General features: G+C 38.0%; 1 protein-coding gene across 3 annotated transcripts in view; it reads right to left on the minus strand.

Moving 5' to 3' along the window:
- Window positions 1-2,751: 2,751 nt before the first annotated feature.
- The window catches only part of SCLT1 (sodium channel and clathrin linker 1), a 46,310-nt gene continuing 28,339 nt past the window's right edge, over window positions 2,752-20,722 (minus strand). For all 3 annotated transcript variants that reach the window (XM_074823658.1, XM_074823656.1, XM_074823657.1), the window contains 5 exons: window positions 20,040-20,232; window positions 18,483-18,679; window positions 7,298-7,376; window positions 6,124-6,219; window positions 2,752-3,418 (listed from right to left, as the gene is read on the minus strand). In XM_074823658.1, coding sequence (XP_074679759.1) covers window positions 3,356-3,418; window positions 6,124-6,219; window positions 7,298-7,376; window positions 18,483-18,679; window positions 20,040-20,232 — 628 coding nt within the window. In that variant the 3' untranslated portion in view covers window positions 2,752-3,355. The remainder of the gene's footprint in view (window positions 3,419-6,123; window positions 6,220-7,297; window positions 7,377-18,482; window positions 18,680-20,039; window positions 20,233-20,722) is intronic.

Here is a 20,722-nt window from a genome sequence, read left to right on the forward strand (position 1 = left end):
TCCTTGCCAGCAGTGTTTTAGAATTTGCAGTAATAATTTTGTTTGGGTTTTTACATAAACACTTCACTGCAATGATCTGAAGAATTTTCATGGTCAAAATAAGCATTTGATTTGGATTATTACAGGTATCAAAATGCACACTGCAGTTGCAAGATTTTTATTTTTCTTTTTAGAAATAGTATTGGGTCTTGTTACTGATGGCTGTGCCTAGCCCATCAACAGAAAATTGTATGCTTTTTCCCCTGAGATCCTCAAAGAGATCTTGCTTACCTCAAAGAGTTGACATTTGTCAATATACGATGTCCTTCCAGAGTCCGTAATTGTCATATATGTGTTCCACTGGAAGGGCAGCACGAGGTTTGTTGCCTGTCGCTCTTCAGGACGCACACACCAAATGCACGTTCGCACCATGAACTGCTGATGGTCAGGCAACGCTGAGGGAGAACAGCTGCTGCTCGAGCAGCACCGCCAGGAGACAAGGCCTGAAGGGCACCACAGGTCCTTCCCTCTCGTTTCCTCTAAACTCAGGGTGCAGAAACATGGAACGGACTTGGAGCAGAGCAAGAAAAGGGCAAGGTTGGGAAGGTGTATGTCTAGCAGTACATCTTGAAAAACAGCGATGGGTAAATTTTTCTCCGATCCGTACTTGTATCACATGCATTCACAGTGTGGGCAACTGTGAGTGGCACCCCTCAGAAACATATTTCGAAGAACGAAGGTTAAAGGATGGCCCTCCTAAGAGTTATTAGTACAAGCTCTTCAAGGCAGGAGTAAAAGTCTGAAAGAGGTTCTGGCAGCTGCTTTAGAGACCTTGCTGACAGCAGCCTGACAGGCACTGCCCTGCTGGGGTTACCCAAGAACAACGGGGTCAGAGCTGAGGGCAGCTTGGTAACCACTTCAGTAGGCTATCATCAAAGAGTTTCTGGTAGGCAGCGACAGATCTTTCACGATCTGGCCTGTGCTAGAAGGTGTCAGGCTCTTGGGCAGACCCAAAATGAAACTCGTACTACCTTCATAGTCAGTTTATCTCACCTGCTGAATGGAAGTAACTACTCACCCAGAAACTTTTCCTAAATAAACAGTCAAGAACAAAAGTTCTACTCACTGGGAAGCATTAATGTTACACTAGGGAGTCTTTAAAATACTCAAAAACTGGTGTTGGGGTGGGAAAGAAACGTAGGGGAAAAAGAAACTTTTCAGTGGAAGAGTGACAAGAAATACATAGAAACAAATGTAAAACCACCAAGAGCGATGATTGAAAAGCCTGCTGCTCAATTCCGTGAAACAATCTAGCATCCTGAGGGAGAGAGCAAAACTTAACCAGCAAGCCTCAAATTTTAATTGCCTCAGCAAGTGCCTTTCCTCTGGAAGTCCAACTTGTGAGCAACATGTCAGCAGCCTGCTCGACGCCACACAGAAGCAAAAAGGAGGTGGTGTCAGAGCGATGAGCTTGACCGCACTCCCCGGTGTGGTTCAGACAGATGAATTTGGTCAGTTTTTAGCTGCTCAGAGGACTAGGCAGACAGGAGGGAAATCTCTTTCTTTCCTGCGTCATCTGCCATAATTGCTCTGCTGCCCCTTAACTTTACAGTTAGGTGCGTGTGTCATCATTGCAATTCCTGTTGTGGCAAATCCCCGTTACCCAAGAGCTGCACCACAAGTTGAAATGAGTATACTCATAATTAAAAGGGAACCAAGCGGGTGCCCTTCTGTGCCTCAAGGAACAAGTACACAAATATTGTCACACCAAAACTTAGTTACCTGCCATAGAGAGCTAGAGCCTCTCTTCAAGGAGTGTATGGGATTAATGGCTCACACAAAATCTTCCAGGTGGTCTGTCATCACCTCAGATGCGCATTATGCAAATGAAAATAAGGTGCTTGGTACTTACCTCCCTCTGTACCACATACATGATTGATTGATGAAAATCTCACTGCAACAGACATTTGGAGCTTCTGGACAATGCATCCACATTGCTTTGAAAAAAATCTTTGAAGTCTTTTAGCAAAATTAGAGATTGCAGTGGATACAAACATGTACCAAACCGAGAAAGCACTAGAAAAGAAGTGCGTGCAACTGTAGGAAATAGTAACTTCCTCTGCGGTAAGCAGAAATTTTTCTTTAGGTTGCATCCCTCTTGCAGGCTCTACTTGAACACCTGGGTTTGCAGGAGGTGGCACAAACTCATTTCCAAGTGGTGATCAACCCAAGTCTGTCCTCTAAAATGCAAATACGGTGAAGATCCACTGCGAGAGATGTCTGGGTTTGTTAGTCCAAAACAACAGTTTTCACCAAGCCCTGGGTAAGCGTTATCCATCAACTGAATTAGAAGATATAAATCAGAATTACACTCTTCACATTTAAGAGGAAGGAGAAGAAATTACGTCCCTTAAGGCCAAGATGGGAGCACTTCAAAATCAGCTAACACCTATCAGCTCTTTATAATATATGCTGAAAGAGAAAAAGAGTTCAGCTCTAATTTTAAAATGATATGTATGAAGTTTCTCAACTGTCAAAACCATATGCGCAAGAGGATTCCCACATACTGGCATCTGTAGAAATCAGACACACCATTTCATAATGCATAAAAGCTGGATGACTGGGTGACTTCACCAGCTTTGTGCAAACTGAAGTAACAGAGAACTGAAGTTCCCAGACACATACAAACCAAGAGGGCAGATCAACAGCAAAGCAAAGAACAACTGTAAAATAGCAATTGAGAAGAAAAAGCACAATGAAGACAGACTGTGGTCCTTAGGAACGAGCTGTATGAATAGCCACAGCGGTATTTTATTTATTAACTGTTTCCCAGGGGCATCAGAACAAGCTCAACCAAATTCTTAAAACTGGAAGGCAGTGGAGGCATTTTGCAGCTGTAATGCCTACCGTAAAAACAGCAACTATTTGACATTCGCCATGTAGTTAGTGTCTTACTAAAATTCGTAAAAGATCTTCAAAATGTTCCCAATTTACTGCACTACAAAGAAAAATTAAAGGTATCGACTGTATGTGAGCAAAGCTGTTCATGAATTTCAATATAATGTCATCTGTTCCCTGTACACAGTCTTGTCATAGTTGGAGCTGGTGTTTTTTAGACCAAAAAAGACCAATATGCCAGAGCACTGTATCAGATTGTTTCATCTGCTACATTAAAGGACTTTAATGACATCATTTTGCAGTCTTCTTCCAGTCTTTACTATGCATACAGATACAGTATCTTTGTCCACCCCCTTTCTTACCTGAATAAAACAGAAAATGTTTATCATAAGTTTTACAAGCCTTGCTGTGCGTTTGACTTTAATGCTCCAGTAATCTTCTTAACTCCAACATGGGGTGAATGAACAATACAACGTCTTTAAGTATTTTCCAGATCCTTCAGGGAAGCAGCTTTTTTCTTCTGTGTAGTTATCAGGCTGAGCTGTAATTAAAAGCAAGCAGTTTCTTACATGATTTTTTGTAAGATCAAAGTATCAGTAGAGCTTCGATATGGAAGGTGTCAGGAAGGAGAGGGAAGAAGCGTAGGTAAGTGGGAATTTGGGGTATATAGGAGCATTTACAGTAGATGAGTACTGCTCTTGTCTTGTTTCAGATCCCAAAGAATTCAAGAAGATGAAAGATTAGGCAGCAGGGGTGTACTTTAAAGACATCTACATAGAATACACACATTTTAAACCTTTGCAAATGTTATCCTGCATTTTTTGGTTCTTACTGAATTACTGTTATTTAATAAGCTAAGATTTATAGTCATTGAACTAACCACAACAAAAATGTAATTTCTAGACTCCCTAATAGTCCAGCTCTAGCCTATACTGGATTTAATTTTACAAGTAAGCTGGATAATGTAATGAGAATACGCAATTAAGTCAGAAAGTAGCCCTCAACCTACAGATTCAGAATACAGAGAAGAGTTACCATTCTGAATCTGAGGAAGCACACAGGTGAGCATTCGGTTTTCTGAGAGCTAGAAGACAATAAACGCCTCATTTCTTCAGATTCTGAAGAGCGGACTTTCTTGTAGCAGTACTGGAGACCGCTTTTTCCAGCCTTTAGTAGGAACAGCACTGGTATGTCTTTGTTTTGGCAGGGGGGAGGAGGGGGCTTGGCACAGACGTCCTTTAGTCACTACAAAGGAGCTGTGCCTGACAGCTGGCAGCAGTAACCTCTGCCAAGCCTGAAGAGGGCAAGGCAGTTCTGAAGACTGGCAATAAGGTCTGGACAACAATTTAGCTGCTAAACGTCTTGTCTAATCTCTTTGGTACCTTTCAGAGGGAGATTGGTGAGGAACAGTTAATTACTGATGTTTTCAGGAACAGCAAGACCTCTTCCTACATGGACACCAAGGCCAGGAATTACTCCCTCGAAAGGTTATTTGACCATGTTTTTTAAGGGAAGAGAGCACCTCAGAAGTATGAGAGCTGAACAGATCCATGTAACAAACAGGAGGTAAAAAAAGATAAGTCACTCTTTCAGAGCAGATCTTCACCAGCTGGGTAGACCCTGTCATGACAGAGAGCATTTACAGCCAGGAAACACAGCTTATGTTTTGATAGCTTGGCAGCTATGCCCATTTATTCACTGCTGTTGGGAAAAAATGCCCTTTGTCCTAATTGGACAATTTAGATCAACCAAACATTTCCTCTCTTCAACCCACATGGGATCCCCCCCATTAAAAAGCTACAATTTGCAAATGGGTTTCCTAAATCACTAAAAAATCAGGAGGCAGAAAGACCACCTCTACTTAATAGGAAACCAACTTGGGTAACAAATTTGCTTGGCAAAGAACTGAACCCAGCCTATAAACCTGCCATGGGATTTGCTTCAAGATGTATAGCTTGAATGGTATGGAAAAAAGAAGCTGGATGGAAAAAACCTCACCTACTGTCGTCCAGCAGAGAAAATACAGAATTGCAGGTAGCACGGGGTTTATACAATTAAAGCCTGACGTTTTTCTCTCTGAAGAGAAGAAAACCTTTCCTCCCAATATCCCTGATGTCTAAAAATACTGAACAGTACTGCTCAAAGCTGGCACTGAGTGGTGAGAGAACCGGAAAAGGCAGCAGCAACAATTCAGTTCATGAAGTGATCACAGTAGTGCACAAGGTCTTGGCCCTAACAGACACACCTTGTCTGAAGTTTTCAGAACACTGAACATGTACTAGGCATGTTTCCTATGGTAGTGAGATACATCCACCACCCCTTCCTTTCCCCATCCCCGGGGCCTGGAAAAAAACAAGTATTTCCTATTCTGTCTGCACAATTGTCAGTATTTTTGACATTACAGGACTTACTGCATCTGTTACGCACAACTGATGGTAACTGCAGTGGGGTGTGGGACACAGCTACTGGAGGCTACTAATGAAAATGCAGGTGGACAGACAAGAAGTTAACAACTTGGGAGGTTCGCGTGACAAGGCAGAAGGTACTCAAGGTTGCAATGTGATGAACGCCGAACAGGTCCCCGCTACCAGTTCTGTCCCGTAACAACTGCATGCCATTTCCCCACGCTCTTTGTGCAGCCACACAATGAATTAGACCAGGGAGCTTACTTGGCTGAAAAAACCACAAACAGAATTCCCAGAAAAGAGCTACGCTGCCTGGCAGGTTGCATAAAGGCAGTTCCCTAGCCAGCAACTCCAGACACGCTTTGTTTTAGAGCAGACTCCCCAGGAGACAGGTGCAGGAACCAGCGCAACATTTGCTCCTTACCACGTGAAGCCATCGTTTGTGACTGCTGCAGCAGGTTACACCAAGCTAAAAAACCTGGCTTGATGGGAGGTTTTTTTCTCTTTGCTAACTTGCTGCCATTTCTGAAGAAGGAAATGATCATACACCTTCATTCACACATTTTGAACCACGCAAGTGTAATTCGCATCAAATTTGTTTCCATAAACAAATTTATACTGTCACTGAAGCATCCTGTCAGAAGGTGGCATTTAATTGAATATGCATCAGTTTTGTGATGACGCATCCAAAGTACAAGCTTGTTGTTAAAATTACATTAGTAATAATGCACATAAACGATCACCTCTGCCTCAGGAATGATACAAAGTGAATATTTTTGTAATATCCAATGGGATTTTTTTAAATGCACTTAGATAACATGTTTTTTTGTTTGTTTTGTACCTTTTGAGATGCTGTAGCTGCCCTCTGTTCTGCGTGGCTCAGTCGCCTCTGCAGCCTATTGATGTATTCTCGATATTCCACCATTAATTTTTCGTCCTGTGTAAATGAAATATCTCATTACAAACGCAGAGTTCTTTTTACTGGATCCACACACACTGTAGTGAAAAAGCTTAAAACAAGAGGAACTTAAGCAGTGGAACTGTTTACCACTTAAAATAAGACTGAAGACATACTGCTGACACACTATAGAGAATTTCCAGCTTAATTACGACATAGGACTGTTCCAATCAGAGTAATCTGCAGAGGAAGTTTTACTCATTTCACCATCTTGAAGTAAGATGCACAAAAGCTGACATTTTAATCCAGGTAATTTAATTTACACAATGTTACAATGTAAATGTTTTAGCTATACTTAAAGGAAAGAATATACTAGATAATACAAATGAGATGCTAATCTTGCTACAGGTTTCTTCTCTTCATCAAAGGGTGTGATTAAAGTCTTTCTTATCCATCCTTTACTTACAGAAATCTATTCTCACATCAGCCCCATTTTTCTCCTCTAAATAATACAGCACTACAACAAACAATGCAGAAGGACTTATCCTAGATAGAACTGGATTTTATCCCAGATTTATGAGGCTGACAGGATAGCTGTTTTCTAAAGTGGCCATTAATTATTGAACAATGCACATTCCAAAACAACCCTACCCTTAATCTGTAATGGATAATGCTTTTATCTATATGCATATATGCACACACAGTGTAAATTCTACTATACACAGAGTACGCTGAGAATTTGGTATCTCTGCATATGCGACATTATCTGTAACACAATGCCTACTCCTTTGTAGAGGTACGCATGCATACACAGGCGTAAGTGACTTCAGAAACATTTCCTGAATTGTCTAAAATTGCTAGATTAGTAACCTTGAAAGATGATCTCTCCTTTCCCTTTTCTTGTAATTTGAGAGGAAGGTTCATTTTTCTTCCTGCCATTTGAACATGACAGTCAGCAGAAACAGTGGGGTTTTCCAGTTATGACTACTCCTGTCAAAAATCCTTAGTTTTTTCTAAGCCAGCAACATAACTCATCTAAATCGGTTTCTATTAAGATCCCAGTGTACGTGCAGCAGTTTGTAACTGAAAGTAGTTGTCATATCAGTCATTATCTTACCTCAGTTACCTTTTCATTTGCCATTTCCAGCTGAGAAGTGAGCTCCTGGTTACGAAGTTTCTGTTGACTCAGCTCACTTCTATAAATCAGAAGAAAAGATGCTGATAAACACACAGTATTGCATCAGTTATAGGAATACGATTTCATAGGTACTTTCTTGCATTGTAGGAGCTTATGGTATATTTTTAGTTACAGCATTGCTCTTAAAACATTGATTTCAAGAGCACTACACAGCTAGCACTTCTTCATGTGTATGCAAAACTATAATGGAAGAGGAACAAGGTGTATTTGTTGAATCAACAGGACTCTGTAAAGAGCATCTGACATCTCACAGAGGTTTTTTTCAGTTTACCCAATCCTATTTTGCAGGTATGCTATCATATATGCTATAAATGTAAGCTGCATTTGCACAGTGCATTCAATATTTAGATTAACATTCTAATTAGTGTCCCCATAATCAGACTTCAGAGTGGACATTTTTGAAGGTACTTTGAAGTACCTGAAACCTAATCGTTCTATACCTGTGAGACAGACAACAATGTAACACTTCACAAGGAAAAGGAAAATGTCACCTTCTTAAAAGTGGTCTTTTCACTTTTATGCTGAATGAGTTTTAATGATCCTGAATTTATATAGTATGGAAGACAAAAAAATATCTGGGTTATGGTAGACATCTTTTGAGTTGGTGCTCAAAGGAAACAGGTCTTGCCTCCCGTCATCACAAGTCACTGAAGAAGACAGATGACCAAAGATGGAAAAATATCTGAACTTCAGTAACTTCAGCCAGAGGAAGATGCAAAACTGAATGCGCTGCTCTAACCTTTGACCAGTCTCTGCTCCACTAGCAACAGCCATCGCAAAAAGTGGCACGATCCAGATTGACACAATTTCATCTTCTACACTGAGGTTCAAACATACTTGTGAAGAATTTTCAAATCTATTCTCACTTTACTTTCCTTTCCCAAGTTGAAAGTATGCTGAAATGCAACCACTTTTATGAATATGTAGCACATCGACAGTGCTCAGAAAGCTGATAGCTAACCTTTAGGTGTTCCGCCTGTTACTGAAACTACACGCCCTGTAATGGAAGCTAAAGCCTTTATTCTTTCTGGGGGAACAGAGGTAAAGTAGGAAATAATTTATCCTCCAATCTTCACCTTAAAAAGCCTCTACTATTTTAATGATGGAATCTAGTTCTCAAAAATAATTTACTCTTAAAAGCTTTAAAACTTAGTATTTCATAGAAGTTTGACTGAAAACTGCTATATGGTACTTGAAATACAAGGTTGCAATCCATCTGTTAACATAAGGTTGCGAATATACCCCTTTAACCAATCCCAGGTAGAGATCATAAAAACAGTTCAACATCTTCTGACTAGCTGCTGTAAAGGTAAGAGTATGTAGGCAGATATTTAAACGATGTGAAACAGTTAAAACTGCATATAGATTATACCTGTGTTACCACATGTGAACATTTTTATATAAAATAGAGTTAAAGATGGATTAAAATTGCAGGATCAAGATAGTATGTTAATACTGAACACTATTATTGTAATTTGTCCTCTGTAATCAGTACCAAGCATCAAGATGAAGCATTTTCAATATAGAAATCCTAATGAACAGCTGTTTTTTGAAAGTTCAGTTTTTATAAACTGTTTTATTAGCAAAACAGAAATTTTATACAATTCCTGTCATATATTTTCATATATACCTTTTAAAAATAAACTCCCTAGAAAACTATTCAAACACTACTCATTACAATGTGTAGACTGCTTATGTTCAAGTTTAACTATGCTAGTAAAAAAGGCTTTGAAAATAAGGAAATTCTTAAATTCTGACAAACCTCCTTCATTGTTATGTCATCTTGGAAGACTATCCAAATCAATTAATTTTCCAAATTCAAAATTCTTAGTTACTGAAAACAATCTGTCTTCAATACTTGTACTGAGGTGTGGAATTAGCATTCTTAGCAGCACAGGCTATAAACAGAGTTTACAGGCTCATATACAGCTGCATATCAAGAAATTATTTTTATAATTAGATCACACTGCACACGTATTTAAAGAAAACAGTTTAACCTCGTAAGCATAAGGAAACGTGATGACTACTGAGCTAGACAGTTGATTCATTCTGATTGTTAACCCTCCCCCAAACAGATATTATGAGATTTTAATATTAAAACTGAGCAGTAACCCCAACTGCTGAATAATCAAATCAGTCCCTACTCCATATTGTCTTTGTTAAGTGAGTAGGAAACAAAAGGTGAGCTTTTCGCGTTTTGGCAGACGGGTAATAAATCCAGCAGCTGTAGCAAGTACATTCTGCAAAGCTCTCATATGACAAATATAGCATGTGCCAGCTGTTTTTTCGGTTGAATTATACTATAATATGCTTCAGTTACTCTTAGTAATTATGAATTTTGTATACTGCCAGTACCTGCAGCTGTCTCTCATCCTGTTAATTTTTTTCTTTAATGAACATCTTAAAATAAGCAGCGATGGCTGCCAAACATTACAGAAGCGCAGCCAAGAATAATGTTTTAGAAATGGAGGAAACTTCTTCATCTCAAGATGCTGCGCGGTTCACTCGATGTACTGTACAGGATGCAGGGAGAAGGAGAATGCTGTCCTGGCCAACCCTTCATACACAGGCACCAAAAAAGGTCACTCTTCAGCAGCAGATTCTTTTCAATTATAGGAAAGATAAAACTGAGAACTCCAAAAACCACACATGGCTACCGATGAGTCAGGGACTCTAACTATGACACAGAGATATTTCAGAAGCAGAAACCGGAACAAAGACACCCAAAATAACTGTAATCAGATGACTTAAGCTAAGCAAAGTATTTAAATCTAAAACCAATATGGTAAGGATTCCCTTTTTGTAAGAACTGACAACTGTAATTCAAGTGAATATTAAAAAAAATGAAGCCATTCAGTATAGTTATTCAAATATAACAGGTTATGTTATAACAAATAGTTTTGATTTTTTCCTCAAAAAGTTGTATCTTACTACTAGACAATAGCAGCAGATGGTTAAGATTATTAAGTTACCAATTTGTTCATAGTATTAGTATTAAATTTTATAACTTTTTTTTCCTTGAAGAGTTAAGATTTTTAAAGCTCCTCAAATGTATTGTTACATGGAAGTAACTTCTAAAGTACTTACTCTCTTTATCATTTAAGCCAACGTTTATAAATTGTCTCATGCAGTGTTTGTTTTGTAGATTCAGTTTATATTTGTAAAAAGAGACCAGACTTGCCGGTACCTACTACTACCCCTACTCAGGCTAAACTGTACCTTAACTGAGCAATCGTCCACCTGTCCAACCAGCCAAAGTACTGTTCCCAGCAAAACTGAGAGAACTGTCAATTTCCTGTGAAGTTTTCAAGTTACAAGATCTACCTTTTCCCATCTGCAGTTTTCAAGATCTACTCCACTGATGGGCACTCTGTGGGTAATTCAGTCATTTGATTGAATATGACACTTTGCTTATCAGTGTGAATCTTGGTCTGATCCCTGGTCCAACCAGAAGTATGTTCAACAAAAATACGCTCTTGGTGTTGGCTACTGGTGAGGAGCCTGGTAAGGTTTTATGTGTAACTGCTGCTCATCTGCAAAATTCAACTCACCCCAGTTCTCATCTTCATTCTCAGGATTAGAACATAAAAATCTATGAATAATACTGATATGCCAGTTAGAAGGGATTAACCATCTATTACTACTTGTGTTACGACCTCTTTATTTATTTGTTTAACCCAGTTAACATAAGTACAGACCAGTCAAAGTGGACTTTACAGAATGAACAAATAATCTGCCCTTAAACTTTTTCTTTTAGTAAATGTTGGCAGATCTGATTACCCTGTTTTCACTTAAATTCTATTGTCAGAACTTTCTCTCTCGCCCCTTCTCAATCTGTCCTGTATTCTGTTGTTACTGAAGTTTGCTTCCTTCCAATTTACCAATTTCCTAAATGTTCCTTTGGTATTACTGATTTCCCTTTCTACCTCTGTGGTCATTTATTATCCACAGTTTAAGTCTGGAGAACTGTATAGCTTTATACGCAGTGCTGTAAGGTCATAAGAACAGTCCTAGCCAGTCTCTTCCCCTCAGATATGGCCATAGGAACTGGTTTTCTAGAGTATAGCTTATATATTATACTTCAGTGAAAGCAAGAGCCTTTAAAAGTATGCGTATGCATTCCTCATTTCTTTCAGAAGTAAATTCTTTCAAATGAAGACAAAAAATGTAAAAGCTGGAAGGACTTGATACCGTTTTTTTACCACAGCTGCCAAAGGCAGATCACCAAAGTCCCCTGAAGTTTTGGGACATTCAAACTGACAGTGATCTTAGAGCTTACAACTTCACAATTGGAAGCTCTACACTCTGTAGATCAGGAACAGCAACAACAATATGGATTGATTCTATTTCTTATCAAATTCCACACAAATCTGAGGAGAAGTGACACTGAAGATCAAAATAACTTTTTAAAGTTTAAACCTAATTCCGATTTGGTTATTTAGATTACTTAAACGATGTTCCAGATATAGGGAGAGAAAAAGATCAAATAGAAACTCAAGTCAGTGTCAATTACTAATTAATGAACATCTAATAGTTAAATTACTCACCAAGTCTTAAAAGCTTTCTTTGCGTTATGAAAAAAAATTACCTTTAGAAAGAAGCTTGCTAGTTTTACAGAATTTCTACACTGCTCTCCTTACTATTTTCCATTTAAACCCCTATAAAGAATGTGAAAGATGACTTTTTGCCTCTCAGAAGTTCACTTCATTCTACTGATTCTTCCTGGTCAGAACTGAATTGGTGGCCCAATCTCAGACCCTAGCACAGATGCAACTGTCAGAACGCAAGCCTGGTGAAACACAGTAAGTAACCAAACCAATTCTACTAAAATTAAGTGTTAATATGCGTTTCCGTCTCAAAAGCCACATCTGCCCTTTGGTCTTGAGGGGACCGACCCAGCTGGCAGGTAAGCCTCCATCCAGTTGCTTGCTCACTCCCCTCCAGAGGAAAGGGGGAGAGAACTGGAAGGCTACAGGTGTGGAAAAAAAAGTGTGGGTCAAGATGAAGACAGTTTAATAAGTGAAGCAAAAAAAAGAAAAAAAAAAAAATCATGCAAACGCAATCACTCATCACCAGCAGACCAGTGCCCAGTCAGTATCCAAACAACAGCTACTTTGGAAGAACATCCTCCCAGTTTTACTGGTGAACATGATGCCATATGGTCTGGGATATCCCTTCGGCCAGTCAGGGTCAGCTGTCCCGGCTGTGTCCCCTCCGGCCTCTTGCCCACCTCCAGCCTCCTCGCTGGGGCAGCAGAGTGAGAAACAGGGAAGGCCCTGACCCTCTACTGGCACTGTTCAGCAACAGCTAGAACATGGGTGTGTTATCACCACTATTTGGGTCATAAATCTAAAACACAGCACCATACAGGCTGCTATAAAGAAAATTAACTCCATCCCAGCCAAACCCAGTACAGGTCTTTAAGAAGCATTAAATTCACCTTAACTTAAAATGTAAAATTCCCCCCAACTTAATCTGAGGGTGATAGATTTAGTATGTGTTTGTTTATAAACACATATAAACAGATGCACTTTAATTTTTTAATATTCATACACATTCTTAGACAAAGAAACAATCTAAATTCAATAGAAAAGCCTGGGGACAACTCATCTTTAAATAAATACCAGTGCTACACCACTTTTTTTACAACCTTTAACAGTAATCATTCGTTTGCATAACTTTTATAACTGTAAATATTTGCTGTCTAAGTTCACTTCAGTAAATGTCATTAGAACTCAAAGTACATTTAAAATGGATGCAAAAGTCAGAACAGCTTCGCTTCACAGTCTGCCAGACTAGGCGTTTTGCAGGAATGAAGAGAATAAACACTAGTCATGAGCTGTTCCTCATGCTGCCAAGAGCAGTGTTTTTATTTGGAACCATGACCTATGTTGCAAGAAGCTCCGACCTTCTTAGTTACCTTCAAGATGGACTTTTGGCACAAGTATATTAAAGCAAAACTGATTCCTTGCCTTCTTGCAAGGTGAAGGTGAGATCTATTACCAATAAATCCTAAAAGTATGCTTAGGTACATCTTAAGATGCTTAGAGGGAAGAAAACTCTTCTCAGAAATGAAGACTGCAGTGTATTTTCATGAAGAAAATGGTGGAATTTAGTCTACAAGTATTCAATGCACTGCCTACTGCTTCAGCACTGGTTTTTAATTCCAAGTTCAGTTTTACAGGCAACGATTACATGTTTAACTTGAACTGAGACCCAAATGTCAAGAAAGCACAGAACAGTTTTCAGTGAAGCCTGAAAGTATCAATTTATTTACCAACATTTTTATCTACAGGTTTTTCACTGATCTACTAGATTTTCGTTATTTAAAAAATCACCACTCGGCTTTACACCATTACAGGCTGCAAAATTTACTTTTCCTTCTTAATTTTTTTAAAATTAAAAATCACTTAACGTTCATTGATGTTGGTTCATTTCTTAAAAGTATTTATTTAATGCTTCCTTTATGTATATGGATTACACCTCACAAACAAAACACTGCAGACTTAAAAGATGACAAATGAGCTGCACAGAACATGGAAAAGTTAGCAGCTGCTGCTGGGAGGTTAGTAAAGAAGCCAAAATGTTTCAGACACCTTCACATGGAAAATTAAAGTAATAAGGACAGAACTGAAAACCAGCAACAGATCATGAATTTAAGGCAAAGGAATGGGAAACACCTACACTAACAAATGGGACACTGACAGTGCTTATGAGAGCTGCACTAACAGTAACTTCTGGTGAAATGCAATATAAAATGCTTTTATGTAAACTACCTCCCTGCTATAGATGGACATGACTTTGTTAGGAAGTTCATCACTTCCTGAAAAACATTCACTTATAAGGCACATTACTATGCTGTAAGAGTAATAATTCTTATTAAAATCTTAAGTTCTGCTACATGTCACCAACACAATCTCTGTATTTGCTCATATATTTACACGAATCCGATACATCAAACAGTAACTTCATGAAGTGCCAAGAAATGTCTTGGACTGTCCTCAAAATATACTAAATAACCACGATACATTGCTAAACTTGGAGAGCTCTCTATTTAAAAAGGGTATGTTGATATATTCATCTAAGTTCATAGCCTTGCTGCCCAGTCAAGACAAGATGAAGGTTCTAAGGAAGATACTAAGTTTTCCTTACAAGCCCACAGTGTAACTAACCCTCTCAAAACCTCATAAACTTAAAAATGTATGTATATAGGAAAGCTGGGTGAACACTGGCCTTTCACTTGGACCCTGCTGTACGGCTTGGCGATACCATTTCCTGCATTTAGCCTCAAGAGGACTTTCAAACAGAGCCCTTAATTCAATAGATCCTGCTTAGTATCAGTCTATTATTTATCGGTCTTGCTGATATTTCTGTGACAAATGCATTTGCTGCAAAATTATTTTGCTTTCTAATTTTATTTTATTTTACAACAAAGAAAGAAGTGATCTACCATTCTGTACTTGCACTCAGAATACTTACTAAAAATGTTATTGTGCTAAGATTAAAATAAATATGATAATTATTCATCTATAAGTAAGGACTTTGCATTGAATAACTACTACTGTGTAACTCGGGAGCTAATTTTCGTTCCAGCTGCATTCAGCACTACATAGCTAGGTATCTGGTAGTGCATATAATGCGAAAAATAAGCTGGTTTTAGATTTTATAGATAATACTTACAGGTTCTGTCTCTGCAATATCAGAGCATCACTGCACATATTTAATTACGACTTTCCTTATGTCAATTTAAATGACAGCCTTCTAGCAGAGAAAAAACTTGTTCCTGTTGCCAGCTTCCTTGTTAGGTAGAGCAAATGTCTGATAAAAACTGATTCTAGCTTATACCCTACGTAAAAGCATCACCTACAAAAAAAAAAAAAATCTTGAAAAGTAACTGACTTTGCTTTTAGACTTGCAGCAAAATATCTACTGAAGTCACAGAGAATCATGTGGACTTAGCCTAGACTTACAATTTTTAATAGAAGATGAATGTTTTTTCTGTTCTGCTCACCAGGCAGTATTCTCCGATACAGGACGTTAAATTATTGCAGGAGTTTTTCAGATGATGCCACGTAGGTAGTCTCTCACGTAAACAGGGACATTTTCAAAATTTACTACCTATTTTTCATACAGATTCACAAAGCAGACTGCCTCTCATGTCTGTTATATTTTCTGTGTCAGCATTTTACTGCAGACAAATAAGGTCTAAAGCTTTTGTCCGCTATAACAACATTTTAACACTTAACATTAAAGCTTTAAGAAGGACAGCAGCTGTTTCATAGACAACTTGAATTGTTTTAGAAGTATGTGATTTTTCCCTTTTAACTGGAAGTCGCTGAACTACATTCAGGATCTAGTTATAAACCCACGTGCTCAGCTGTGACAGTTTTTGTAGTTTCATTTACAGAAAATAAACTACAAGTTTAACAGCTAAAATTTACCTTAGCATGAAACACTACAAAATATTTTTACTCTCCAGTTACTGCATTTACAAAAGATACCAAAAAAGTATGAGTAAGACCCAGCTAATTGCATACAGTGAAGCTATACCATTAAAACTGCCAGCGAATAAGAACAGCTCCCAGCATCTCGCAGATGTGCTACACACTGTGATGACTTCTGAAAGAGACTTTTTGCCTTTTTAAGAAACTGTTTAGTAATCCTTGCAAAATGCAGTATATTTTAAGGCAAAATAAAGCCACTCTATATCTGGATAGGTAAGGTGAAAAACCTGAAACTGTTTACTTAGGAGAGGTAAAAGTGACCGGAGTGATTATATAGGACTTGTTTTTCTAGAAAAATGGGCAAAAATGTTATCTCTAATTGGATTTCGTATGACTTTGAACTATCTGAAAAATTTAAAACTGAACTAGTTATCACAGGTAACAATCCACCACTACTACAAAGTGTTCTATACACTCAGAAAAAGAGCACTTGAAAAAATGAAGAGCATATCAGTGAAGCTGCTAGTGAAACAGAAAGGTCATCAATAAATGTTTTATCAATCACTCTTGTATTTCAAGCAGGATGGAACTCATAGCATTCCTCTAGTTGGACAGGCAATAGCTACAACTAGTCATGACAGACATTGTGTCACTTTAAAAAGGAATAAAACTCATTTCAAAGGGAAGCCCCACCACATAGGAAACTGCTATTTGTGAAGGTCACTGGAACTCAAATTCACATACTTCTCTAAGAAATATGGAAAACCAAGTTAGAGCAGTGGTAGTGTAGATTTGTTGCAGGCAATGTTTTCAAAATGTTACTTTCCTTGCTCGTGTTTAGAAACTTTGGTTCTAATCCCACTCACCATTGGCATTCTGACAACTAAGAAATGTCAAGCTATGCTTAAAAAATTATAACTACAAAAATTGCATAGGATACTGGAAATATTGTGGTTTGAGCTGAGGATGTGTAAACCATAATAATACTAAAACATGAAAAATCCAAAGATTACTCCAAAGGAAATAAAGGCTAGAATTTGCAGGTTTGCAATTTAATAGGGCAAAAGCTTTGCTTCCTTGTTAGCGTGATAGTAAGCAACTTCTAAAATCAACCTGAGCAAAGAACTATACATGAGTGCAATCTGAGCTTTAAGTGACTGAAGTTAAAGGGTCATTTCAAATTTCTCAGATTAACAGAGCTGCATACCTTGAATTTTTCTTCAAAAACCACTGAATACACTTCCTAAAAGATAATGATATATGCAATGTTATATTCTTCTCAAATAGTTTTAATTTTAGAGAAATGAGAGTTACGAAATCAGGGCTCCCAGTTTAGAAGTTACTGTGTACCAGTCTGTCAATCTCCCCCAATTTTCAACCAATTTTGAAGAGGAAGAGATCTTGAGGACATAAACTTCTAAAAAAGCTCTATAAAAGTATCAGGCTAATTTAATCTCTAATTTATAGTCTACTTGATCTAACTGACAGTTTCCTGAGCTTAGAAATCAAATGAAACATGAGGCAAATATATTTTTGCCTCTGTTGAGAGAAAACCCATTTAAAACTCGGCCTCCTACAAGCACCAGCTAGCTGGCTAACCAGAGTGAGCGTGTGTGCGTGTCAGCTTGCAACTAGCCACAGTTTGGCTGTTACTTGCCAGCCATGTGAGGAAGCTGAGGTGAAGGAAGGCAATAGCAGAAAAGGAGAGACACTACAAAGCCACTGTGCACAGAACAATTTGTTTACATTGTAACGCTGTGCAATGTGTCCACACACTGAAAAGGCAAAGCAAGACGGATGTGGATGCCATATCTCCTATTTCATAAACTGATCAGTGTGGATTCGCAACATTTTTGCATAGATATTACCATCCAAGTAGAAGCAAACACTATCTATAGCAGTATGCATTTAAAACAAAGATAAGCTTGTAGAATTATTTCAGACATAACTTGCAAATGGCTAGTTTCTCACTGGGATACCTCCTTCTCTACTCACTCATTTCCAGTACCACCACCATCTTCTCTAAACCACCTGATGCCTGTCTGTATATAGGCTCACAGGCACTGTAGGTGCCTGCGTTCCCCAGCATCTAGGAATGCTACGTAATCTGTGTCTGCTGTGTGAGAAGCCCTTGTTATTATGCCCTTTCAAAACTGAAAATATTCTTATATTCTGTGCTGGGAATACAAGTATCAGCTAGTTACCTGGCAACCTGTATGAATTAAGAGAAATTAAAGTTTATATCATATTTTTGCTTAGGGCAATCACACAACTCATTTGTATCCTCATTTATGACAGCAACTGCTCAGAACTGAACTGAATAGCTATAAACATAGAGGTTTTCGTAATCCAAATCTAAAATTCTCTAAATTGAGCATGCTGTAGCTTGAAAGAAAAAATTAGAAGTAATATATTCCATTTACATTTTGCCATTACAAAACTCACACACATCAACAAGACGCAAAATTTTTACTTCAGTGGTAACTTCACAAAGAGCATCAAAAGTTCTCTTCAGAACATTCTTTCTTGTTTTGCTGGAAGCACATCATCTAGTCTGGATGGTTTGCTCTTCACAGATTTTCACCTCAGGTCTACTGTCATACACCAAACAGTAACTAAAACTGTAACAGCTTCCAGAGAAGGAACAAAGTTGCACTTACTTTAGCTTACAGATCCTAGCTTCTGTAATTTCAGAAAGATGTTTTGTTTCCTCTTTCCACCTATTTGTTGCTTTTTGCTGAGCTACTAACAGGCGTCTAAGTTCAGCAGTAGACTTTTGACTGGTGTCTTCCATTTCCTTAAGTCGAGCTTCATATCCATGTTCTTTCACAGCATGCTCATGCTCCATTATGCTTATCTAGAAAAAATACAAATTGGGTACAATCAAGTCTCTCACTTTTTACTTTCCCCCCCCCCCAACAGTTAAATTTATAAACATTTGTTGAAAGCATGTAACATAAAATAATTAAACTTGTAATTATATGCTCAAAGAGATACATGTTCCCAAAGCCAATATAAGCAAATAGTACAACTGACAATAAAGGATAATGAGCTGTGTATGCTTATTTTGGTAAATAATCTTTATCCTTCTCCCTTGTGTTTTCTCCACAGAAACACGTTCTTTTTCATCTAGCTAAAATGTGTTTGGACTTCTTAACTGCATCTAAAATCCTTTGTGTGTCAGAGGAAAATGAAAGCAAGCAGTAAATCTTATCTGTAACTATAATGGAAACCTGTCTGATTAAAATTGAGACAGAGACCTGGTATATGCTTTATAACCGCCAGCTGTTACAAGACTTTGGTATTTTGTTTTTAAACTGTATTTGACCAAAGGGTTCTGGAGTTGAAACAAGATTTCCCGTTTAGTTTGACTGCTTCCTTTTTCTTGTCGCGTAAAGTGGAAACTGGATTTGAGATGGTCCCTGTTCATAACTTGTAAAGCTGCTTACTGAAGTCTTCCTCATTGCTGCAGATTCTTAGATCCCTTTTCAGTATCTTTATACTCCTGGAGTTAAGAGCAGAGGGGAACCAGCTGTATATGTTTAGAAAGCACATCAAAGATCAAAGCTGTTACTCCCTCCAGAAGCCAAAGGTACCATGAATCTGCTGAGGTTACTATTAATTCATTATCCCATCTGCAGTCTGTTCAGGTGGATTTAATGGAACCCATTCAAAAAGAACCATCTTTCAGCTAATTATCTTGTCTGAAACTATTCATATAGAAAAATGTTCTCTGTCCAGAACATACAGAACCAATGTTTGACAACCACACTATTAAATTATTTATTAGTTACACACTGATCTGACAACATGGTGGACATACAAGTAGACACACTCTGGACAGAAAGTCATAGAGAGATTCCTAACACATTACAGACAGTAGATAAATGAAGATCTGGAATTGGAATAAGTGAAATCACTTGAAGGAAAATGTGCTATTATTTAATCTATTCATCTTATAAAAAGAAAAGAACATTTGGGATCTTCTTATCAAGCAGAATTTAATACACATTAAATTACAATTTATTAGCAGAGATTGAGTTACCCAATAGATTGAGGTTACACAATGCTACAACAAAATTACTTTTAAGCAGAAATCAGGAAGCATCATTGAAACTTTCATCCTTAATTTAAACCTTCAATGATCTCTTAGAACTGCTGCCTTATTAAGCAAATATCAGTCTTACATTAAAATAAAAACAACATATAAACCACACCTTTATTTTAGCTTTTTGTTGAGCCTCTATGGTCAATTTTCTCAAGCCCTCCATTTCTTTTTGCAATTGTTCATTCTCTTGCTGAAGTTTTAGCCTTTGTTCACTGACAAAGGAACTCTTTTCTCTTTCTGAATCCAGAATGCTTTGCAATTTACAGATAACTTCCTGGCAACGAGATTTCTCTTCCTCGGAGCTGAAAGAGAAGAAAAGTCTTGTTGGTACTCAAGAGTTGAACAACTACAGTACGAGACAAAAAAAATATTGGGACAGATCTTTGGTCTGACTCAGTATAGCCATTCCCCTGTTTCTTCCTGAAAGTTTCTATCAGCTCAGCATGTTTAATAGGCTTGACAGCTAGAACTATGCACAAGTTAGCAAAGAATTTTATCAAGATGACAGAATTCATAAAACCATTCTAATATTGCAGCAATCTCAGTAAAATGTCAACATGAAACCAAGATTTTCATTTTTATAACGTTTCCAGATTCCCAGCTGAGGATTGCTCTGGCGAAGTGACAGGATTTACGATCATCAGAGTACAGAAATGACTGAAGCTTCTACGGAGTCCTGCACTTTTCATGCTGAAAACAACAACTTAAAAACGTGTACCATATTGTACTTTTTACCACTGTATTACTGGAACTGCAATAATGTCTATTAGCTCTGAACACAGACCTGCAAAT

Source organism: Strix aluco, chromosome 4 (assembly GCF_031877795.1).
Source record: "Strix aluco isolate bStrAlu1 chromosome 4, bStrAlu1.hap1, whole genome shotgun sequence".
NCBI classification, from domain to species: Eukaryota; Metazoa; Chordata; class Aves; order Strigiformes; family Strigidae; genus Strix; species Strix aluco.